General features: G+C 48.4%; 1 protein-coding gene across 1 annotated transcript; it reads right to left on the minus strand.

The window, feature by feature from the left end:
- Positions 1-8,412: 8,412 nt before the first annotated feature.
- On the minus strand, positions 8,413-9,246 carry NEUROG2 (neurogenin 2). Its single transcript, XM_060147407.1, has one exon. The coding sequence runs from the start codon at positions 9,244-9,246 to the stop codon at positions 8,413-8,415; it is 834 nt and encodes a 277-aa protein (XP_060003390.1).
- Positions 9,247-9,838: the final 592 nt, after the last annotated feature.

Raw genomic sequence — 9,838 nt, forward strand, 5'->3', positions numbered from 1 at the left:
AAAATCACTCTAAGAATGACTGTAGACTTTGAGACATAAAACTTTCTTGCATGGCCAAAAATAAAAATAAAATTGTCTTTTATAACAGGATCTTCAAACTATTCAGAGGTGAGCCACCAAGTTTTACAGACTTTTTTTTTTGCTACAAATAAGTTATATAGTCTTCAAATAAATATACTTCCATATTAAACAAAGTGGGTTTTTATGATGCAGCAACAACCTTCAAATCTTCCTGGCTTTCAACTCACAAGTTTTTTTCTCCCTCATGTAACATCCACTGTGAGTTGAGGTGACTCACAAGAACCACTACTCTTTATATGATCACTCAGAAGCCCAACGAGCTTTGATATGTTGGCCTCACCCTCTCAAGAGAAGAGGAAGATAGAGACCAGAGATGGAGCCCCACCCTACTGTAAGGGGCCTGAGCATGCCCAATAGCGTTAGAACATATATTCATGGAGACTAGAAATGTCCTCCACAGTATCCAGCGGCAGGATTTTGTCCAGATGGAATGAAATGAAGTCACAGGCTTTGAATAAGAGTTCCAGAGTAGGATAAAGATAGTACCAATGAAATTCTGTTCCCTGAAACATGCAGGAATATTGCCTAGTGTATATGGGAGGCGCTATCAGGACAAGAAATAGTAATACTGAAACAGTGATACCATGATGAAGGGCAGTGGCTGACGGTTGTGACTGTTACAGATTCTGTGAGACAGTGAAGATACTGTGTGGTGTAATCATAGCTACCTTGTTTAATGTTATTTGGAGACTCCCAATCCCTTCAAATATGCTATCAAAATTCTAAAGTGTGTCATGAATACCAAAAAGTTGAGAAGCCTAACATTTATGAATACTCTCCTTTTAGTCCCTTACGGAAGATCTTGTAACATCACTTGTTTTGCTGGGGTAGGAAAGGGGAACCATTGAACTTTGGTGTCTTTTTGGTGGAAAGAGATGGAACTAGCAATTATCTGGAGAGCTATGACCAGTAGTTGCCACCATAGGGGTTTGCTCCAGCCTGCTTTGTAATGTGTTATCACCATTACCATCTTATACATGTTGTTATCGAAGACATGAGTATCTGAGAAATTCAGAGTAATGTGAAGGTAAGGGAAGTACTCTGGCCAGTGCCTTCAGCAGTTCAGTTTCATCTTACATAGTTTAGAACCATTTTGCTCTGACAAAAACTCTAGGAAGTCTAGACAAGTCTCCCCAATGTAGGAGAGCAGAATGGTCTTAAAATTCCAGGACAGTTTTACTCAAGTAGAACTGAAACCCCTTTTAAATTATTTGCTCACAAAAAAATAAAACTCAGTTTTCACTACACTCTTTCTGATTCTTCCCAGACTAAAGATGTCATATAGACCCTCCTAGGTCTACTGAAAATGATAGGAATTTCTTTTGCAAAGCCATTAAGAGCTCTATTGGCAAGGCTTGCCTGTGCAGTGCCCATGTCATGCAGATATGGTGAAATCATTTTCTTCTAATTGAAGAGAAACACTGGATTTGAACTCAAAACTTTTGAGTTGCTTTAGTGCTCCACCAGCAAAATCATGTTTTCTTCTTTGTCTGTTTCAAGCTGCTGCCATGGCAATTTTGAGTTAAGGAAGATATTAGTTCAGATAGGTTTGATTCAGAAAAAAAAATTTTTTGATCATGTTCTAGGAATGAAAGAAGTATTAATGCATTAATACAATAGTTATGTAAAGTTTATGGTTAGACTTTTCTCCATACAGTTTCAAAGGTTTTACCTCATTTGATTTCTTTTCCAAAATTATGTGGAAAGTAAGGCAAAAAGATAAATTGATCATATCCTCACAATGAATCAATCTTCTTGTACATGTTTGCATGTAGTGTTTCAATAGATGTGAAAGGTATGAAGAAAAACCACAAAATCAAATTAAAGTTATCCCAGAATCTCTCATTTTTAACTTATTTCAATGCATAGCAAAATTTATGTTACAGAAAGAAAGCAATGGCAAGCCTGCGGGGTTGTCCTTTGTCACACTGGCACTAGTTTGGCTTCTTTCTGCTATTCTGATACCAAAGAGGCAATAAACCCCCTTGAGAGTCATAGAGCTGCCTGTGGAGGCCTGACAGAGCATAGAAGCTTTTATGCCAAAATACAATGCACAAAGGGATCATAAACACATGTGAAAAGGAAGATGACCTCTTTGTCACAAGGAATTAGGCTTTATTGCAAGCTGCTACCCTGGAAACCAGCCCCCAGCTTTCTCTGCTTATTTTGAAGGTTCCTGTTCCCATATAACATGGATTTCAGCACTTTTACTTAATTGTTTCTAGATCAAGTAAGATAGGTGAAAGATTTTGGTTCTTTGCTTCGTTGTTTAATGTCTCCAGGTATGCCTCCAGGTCCTGGAGTGAAGAGAATCAAGGAGAAGGTGGTAATGGAATCATTAGAAGGGAAGGATGAATGAAGAAAAGTACTGGTGGCACAGTCTGTTCTACACTTCAACAAGATCAGACAAGATATACACTTGTTTTTGAATCTTTGAAAGACCAGCTACAGTCCAAACAGCCTCTCTGGGAGATGTGTCCTTTGAAATAACTCTAACTTTTTGCCTCTTGATTTCTTACATCTCTGGAATTCAGTATACCCTACAGTGTCTACCAGGTAACATGACTCTACAGGGCTATTGTCAAAGTCCAAACAAAATTAAAACTATGCTTCCATTGGGAAAAATCTTGAATCCCAAGTCCTTCTATTTTGTAAGAAGTATGACTTTTGTGAGAAACTTGATATGAAGGAAAACGATTGCTTATACAATTACAGCCTTGGAAAGTAAAAAGGAAAGATAAGTAAAAAGAGAATTTACAATGAGCTAAACAACTGTTGAAGCTCTGAGTCCAAAAGCTGGTGGGACACTTGAAGAATGCCCCGGAGTCCAGCTTGGTGAGATGCGGGGGCTCGGAAGAGGAATGGGACCCCGGTCGCGCAGGTGCTTCGCGGATCCCCCTTCGTTCCCGCCTGCGTCTCCCCGCCCCCGCCTTCCCGGAATCCTGGGCTTAGGGCCCGAGGAGGCTGAGCGTTTCTCCCACAGGTGAGACGTACCCAGGCTGGAGCGCAGAGCTGGCGGCTGTCCGGTTGCTCAGGAAGCCCCAGCCTCATCACATTGCGTTCCTAGTCAATAATCCAAGTTGGCTTTTCCCCCTTCGTGCTTGAAGGTTTGGAGAAGCTGGGTGAGAGAGAAAGCAGAGATGAAAGCAGAGAACTCCCACCGCCTTCCCTCCTCCTGCGACCCCGGCACCGAGAGGAAAGAAAAAAAAAAAGTCATTTATTGTAGTGCACACAGCATCAGGACTCTTTCCCACTCCATCTTCCGACTCCCGCCACCGTGCAGGGATATAATAGCTCCGGCCACACTGGCTTTCTCGATCCGCTTTCCGGATGACTGAATTTCTTTGCTCCTCTCTCCCGTCGGGGACCATCTGAAACTGCCCCCATCTTGCGTTCCCAGGGGCCCTCCCCACCCGCCTCGTTTCCACTCGGGGACCAAAGAGCAGCTCACTTCGGCGTCCTCCATAAGACGAACCCCACCCAGGCTGGGTAAACCAAACTGGGAAAGGAAAAACGGGTGGGGAACGAGAAGGACCGTTCCTGCAGACCTCGGCCCCGGCGGACCCCGGCGGGTGCCCACTGCGAGCCACGTGGGGAGGCCCCAAGCGAGGCGCACGCCCGCAAGGGCTTTGGAAAAGAGACTGCCGAGAACAATGAACCCTGGAGGACAGAGGGAGGTGGAGGGGGCTGAGAGCTCTCGTCCTTCACCGCCTTCCCCCTTTGGGGACATTCCTTAGGTTTAATCATTAAAGTGGATCCTTTTTAAAAAGGAGGCAGGAGCTTAACGCAGCCGTTTCTGACAATCTGCCCCACACGCTGTCAGCGAAGTGAAAGATCTGGATCGAGCTTTGTTGCTTCGCTACCAATAGCAGACTTGGGGAGACCAAGCCTCCTATTTCTGGCCACATCAAAGCAGTGATTATGCAAATACCCATTTTTTTTTAAAGAATAAAATGGAGGGGGAATTATTTATCAAACAATGAACCCCCTGCCAGGGCGGGAAACAATAGATCAGACCAGATAGCCCTTCTAGCCCCAGGCTGGGGGAGCGGGAAGGGGGGTGCTGGAGCCCTCACGTTTTATTGGTCTAACCTAATTTCACTAATTCTCTTTTCACACATTTTTCTTTTGCGGATTCGGAGGCCAGGACTTTCACGCTCCCGAGAGCGCCCTGCGTTGGCGCGATTCAAGGGCTGCCTGCTTTATTTAATTAATACATTCAAAGCTCGCCTAGGACCCGGGAGCCTGGGGGTGGGGGAAGAGACCGAGGCCGGGCGTGAGGAGGAGGCGCTTTTAACGGGTTCCAGGTGTCGAGGCCCAGCAGTCACAACCTGCCCAAGGCTGTGCGATGCAGGGGGTGCACGCGGCGGTCGGCGGGCGGCGGCGGCGGCGGCGGCTGCTCGCAACTCCCTGCCTCTGCCTCGGCCCTGCCGCAGCCGTGCGTCCAGGCGACCCGGGCCGGAGGCTGGGCGCCGCAGAAGCGGGCCCTGGGTCTAGATGCGCTCCGCGGTAACAGGACCCTCCCTCCCTCCCGGCCAAGGCCGCCTTCCGAAGCCCGCGCCTCCGCAGGGCCCGCAGGGCTCTGCCCGGGAGAGAGCCTACACGGCTCCTGCCCAGGTGCTGGGGGCTCCGGGAGCCCCAGTACTCCTCTCGTCCCTACCTCGCCCGGCGGCCCACCTTTCCGCTTCTCCGTTTTCTCCTTGTTCGCCCTCAGATGGATTTGTCTTAGATCTGGTGAAGGAAAATCAGCCCTAAGTCCTGGGCACTTCAGAACAAGTAAATACAATCAATGCCCGGAGCCTGGCGGCGCCGAAGCAGAGATCCACCCGGGCCAGGACCAACCCTCGCACCTCTCCAGGCTTAGGTAAACACGCCACCGCGCCCCTGGAGCTGGAAAGATCTGGCAAATTTTGCGGTGTGGGACTGTCATCAGAACAACATCTTCATGGCCTTGCTTGAAACGGCTCTCAGCAGAGAGCTCCAGAAATAGAATGGCTTGGCTCAGCGGCCCACGAACCTGCTTGGTGCAGACAGACCGAGCTGGTCCCAGGGCGGGAGGCGAATGGGTAAAATGGAAGAGCGACTATATTCCCTACCGCTGAAGCTTCGACCAGTAATTCTCATCTCTACAGGGGACGGGAGAGGACGACTGGGCCTCAACCCACAGGCTGCGGAGGTTGCAGTGGGTGGCGAGGAGAACTCCCAGCGCGAAGTGAGGCAGAAAGAACATCGTTCTTAACCGCTAAAAGTGATTAGACGCCATAAAAAAATAACTGCACCTACTTAGTGTAAAATTAGGTCTGCTGTAGATAGCGGGGGAAAAGCCCGAGTGTAGACCACAGACGGGAGACGGAATTCCTCCCGTATATGACGTGATGCTGGTGTGTAAGAGGACCTGCAAGCTCTTGCTGAACGGGTCTCTGGTCCTGGAGAAACTGCAGAGGTGGCTGCTAGATTCAACTAGGTCGCAGGTTGAGTCATTAGGTGTATTACCCATTACTCAAAACTATGACTATTGAACCCTCCCCCCATCTGTGCCTCTCCAAATAAGCTGTTAGGGTCACCACCCGTTTATAGGATCCCCCTCACCAGCTGAGGTTTCCTGAGTACCTGCACCTGAAGATTTACCTTCCCCAGACTTGTGTCATGAACCTGTTTCCTTGGCAAGTTTCCAAAAGAAGCCTATAATCACCATAAAAGCATCATCATCACTAAATTAACAGTTATTTGGCATTAAAACCGTGATTTTAAAAACTCTCATACTACGATTGCTTTGCTTGCTGGCTTGGCTTTTTAAACACTAGAAACATAAAGGTGAATGTACGAGAAAAATCACTTTCTCCTCATATCAGATAATCGAGTGGCTAAGAATAATACAACCTTTAAACTAGAAGGGGTTTTCCAACAGGTCTCCCTTACACCCAGAGATGAAAGCCAGACAAACCCTGGGTTGGTTCTTCCTTTTATTAAAAATGGAGTTATTGGGCTTCCCTGGTAGCGCAGTGGTTGAGAGTCTGCCTGCCGATGCACAGGACACGGGTTCATGCCCCGTTCCGGGAGGATCCCATATGCCGCGGAGCGGCTGGGCCCGTGAGCCATGGCCGCTGAGCCTGCGCGTCCGGAGCCTGTGCTCCGCAATGGGAGAGGCCACAACAGTGAGCGGCCAGCGTACGGCAAAAAAAAAAAAAAAAAAAAGGAGTTATTGAGATATTAAACACTTAATATTTTCCATATAGATGGAGAGGAAGAGCAGTGTCAGATAGACGTCTCAGGAGAGTTATCACTGCTTTATGCAGAGGAGTGGAAGATTTGGCTCAAATCAGAAGCAGATATGAAGTTCATGCGGGTTGGGGAGACAGTGAACAACCAACATTTCTTTACTGACATGATCTTTTTTTAGCTTGTGTTATCCTGGACACCCTTCCCTAAGGGGCTTAAACCTAGAATGTGGTCAACCTTCACTTGGTCATCTTTGACCCAAGGCCAAAGGTCACTGATTTCTGCTTTGGAGATTGAGGTACAAGTTACAGAGTTATGTACCCTGGAGATTAGGAAAACATCTTTGCTTTTTCTTTGAAGAAGTTGTGTAAACTATTTTAACAAAGATTGGATTGGCTAATATGAAATCAGCTTTCAATAATGAATTTATAAATACTCAGTTATGTCACAGATGTTAGAGCTGGAAGGGGCCCTTAGAGATCACTGTTCAATCCCTTTAGTTCACAGATGATAACTGAAGCTCAAAGAAGTGAAGTGTAAGAATCAAATTTCTACATACTCCACCAAGAAATTTCAACTTCACTGTTTTTTAAAATCAAGGTTTCTGAACATTGGCACTTATCATGGCTTAATTATCATTAATTAAAATAATTATTAATTATCAAAATAAAATTATCGTAAATGCTCCCCCAATTTTTTACTAATCTTTTTTTTTTTTACTAATCTTGTTTGCTCTGAAATTGATTTCTTAGAAACTAAGTTTTGTCTGTATTGAGAGTTATACTTTTATATCAATGTTAGTGTCTCGAATATAATTCAGCTTCCTGTGATTGCTTAGACCTTATGTGTCAGTGAAATCTCTACACATTGACAAAAAAATACAAGTACTCTACTCAATTTGATATCGGGAGAATTTCAGAAAAATGCAACTCATTCTTCTAAAAGCCACATAAGCAAGAAAAAATTGTCATACAACATACAAAAACTATGAAAATTAGATATTTTATTTATAGTTTAATCATGAGAACAATTTTCTTGTTCTTCCAAGATGTAAATACATACTAGAATAAACTCTGTAGAATATACAAAAAATACATACTTTTCTCATGAAATTTTTCTTTATAATAAATAGAAGGAAACACGTGTGTGGCTGATCCTGGCAATGCTCCGTGTCTGCTTAGGTTTTCAGCCTGTTGATTTATTTTTAATCTCTTGAAAGAATAGGGGAGTTCCTTCTCCCCTAAAAGGTCGAGATAAATAATACATGAAGCAATCCTCCCTCCTGATTTTTCCCTTTTCCTCCACATTTCTCCTTTTGATAGAGAGTTCAGCCTAAATTTCCACGCTTGCATTCAATCATTACAAAGCCTACAAATTATACAATGACTTCTAACCTGGCCCTCTAACAAAACAACTTTTTCCCCCTTATAAATCATAAGAGACAGATGGCAAAATGGAGAAGAAAAAGGAAAGAGAAGGGCGGGACAATAGGCATTGTGACGAATCTGGGAAACAGAACAAAGTGCACATCAGAGAGGGAAAGTTTGGTTTGACAGGTGAAATTCCCACAGCCCGCAGACAGCACTGGGAATAAAGCAGATGCCAGCCATTGCAAATCTGTGGATAATATTATTACCGGTAAAATCATTCAGATGCTAAGATACATTTCTTTCTACTCGACATTAACATCTCTACATAGAAGCAAAGGTGAAGAGATCACAGGAACCAGTTGCATTCCCTCTGGGAGATTCACACGCACTGCACCGAGAGAGGGGAGGAGCGTCAGTCCGCTCTGCAAACTCTTTCGACATGCCACCTTCATCTCTTCCCAGCATCTTTTTAGCCTTAAGAAGTGCCCCCCAAACTCTACCATCCTCTTTGACAATAAGCTCCATCACACCAATAAATTAGAGAGCCCGTCTGAATGAAGGAAGCCCTTCGCCAAGGAAGGCAACAAACAACCCAGGAATCATAACGGCTACACCTGCTCTAAGTAGTGAGATCGTTTCTGGGGCATGGAAGCGGGGTCAGGAGAGGGGTGGGAGGAGGGCTTGAAAGGGGACAGGAAAGGGTAGCCACTAAGGCCTGGCGTGGGTAGCAGAGATGCCGGCTCTAGATACAGTCCCTGACTATGGGCAGGTGAGGTGCGTAGCGGTGCTTGTCGGGAGGTGGCGACTGCCAATAGTCCATGTCTGAACCCGCCGGGCTGGCAGGAGATAAAGTGCAGCTGTAGGGCGAGGTGGAGTTGGAGGAGGCGGAGGAAGACGGCACGGGGCTGTTCGTGCAGCTCCACGTCGAGGCAGGCGAAGGGCTATCTCCGCTGTTGCTCAGGGCGGCACTAGAGCCTCCGGGGCTCAGCAAGACGGCCTCGGAGAAGAGCGCCCCCGGCAGGCCGCCGCCGCCGCCGCCGCCGCCGCCGCCCCCGCAGTGGTCAGCCAGGCGCAGCGTCTCGGTGAGCGCCCATATGTAGTTATGGGCGAAACGCAGGGTCTCGATCTTGGTGAGCTTGGCGTCCTCGGGGAACGTGGGGAGCACCTCACGCAGCGCGTCCAGCGCCGCGTTGAGGTTGTGCATGCGGTTGCGCTCGCGGTTGTTGGCCTTCAATCTACGGGTCTTCTTGATGCGCTGCACCGTCTCGGCCGTCTTGGCGCCGCGAGAAACGGCCCGCGCCCTGGAGGGGCGCCGTTTGCACTCGTGCACCAGACCCAGCAGCCGCGCTGGCCGGCAGCCCTCGGCCCCTCCCGGCGAGCCAGCCCGCGCCCCGGCCCCGGCCCCGACCCCACGCTGCCGACGCGCCCCGCCCGACGCGCCCGGCTCCTCCTCTTCCTCCTCGTCGGCGCTGGAAGATAGCGGGGTCAGAGGCGCCGAGGCGGGGGAGGCCGAGCCGAGCAGCACCAGCACGTCCTCTTCCTCCTTCAACTCCAAGGTCTCAGATTTGACGAACATCCTGGAGAAGAGAGCAGAGAAGGAGAAAGAACCAAACGAGGCGTCAGTATAGAAGCAGAGGCATGTTCTTGGTGTCACCGGGATGTACTGCTGCGCGCACCCGAGAAGAACGCCTCGGAACGGCGCCAAGGAGGAAGGTAAATTGGGGAGGAAACCCCTCCAGTGCTCCCCAAGCTCAGGAGCGCCCCTGTTGTGACCCCGTCGCCAGCCAACTGAGTCCCGAACTCTACCGGCCGCCCTGACGGCTGTGTTCCCGCCCCGGAAAGGGCTGCGGCCCCCGTGACAAAGATTCAGCGCGAGCGAAGGGCGTTCGGGCGTGGTGGGACGGAGTGCGGGAAACACCCTTCCAAGTTGGAAGCCGCCGCGCGGATACTTACTTGGTTCGCTCTCTAAATGTGCCTCGGCGTCGCTATTTGGCGTGTGCTGCGATTCTCCGAGCAGTCCGGAGCGCAGTGCTGCCCCTTCTGCTGCCTTGGAAGCAGCGAGACTGGCGCTACTGCGGCGCGGCTCCGCGGGGGACCTCTCCGTCGTGCGAGTTTGCCAAGAGCCCCGGCGGCCGCGGCGACCCGCCCGGGTCTCGTGTGTTGTGCTG

The sequence above is a fragment of the Lagenorhynchus albirostris genome, chromosome 4 (assembly GCF_949774975.1).
Source record: "Lagenorhynchus albirostris chromosome 4, mLagAlb1.1, whole genome shotgun sequence".
NCBI lineage: Eukaryota > Metazoa > Chordata > Mammalia > Artiodactyla > Delphinidae > Lagenorhynchus > Lagenorhynchus albirostris.

Bases quoted from the DNA above. Each gene is read 5' to 3' on its own strand.
- NEUROG2 (XM_060147407.1), bottom strand. From the start codon at position 9,246: ATGTTCGTCAAATCTGAGACCTTGGAGTTGAAGGAGGAAGAGGACGTG.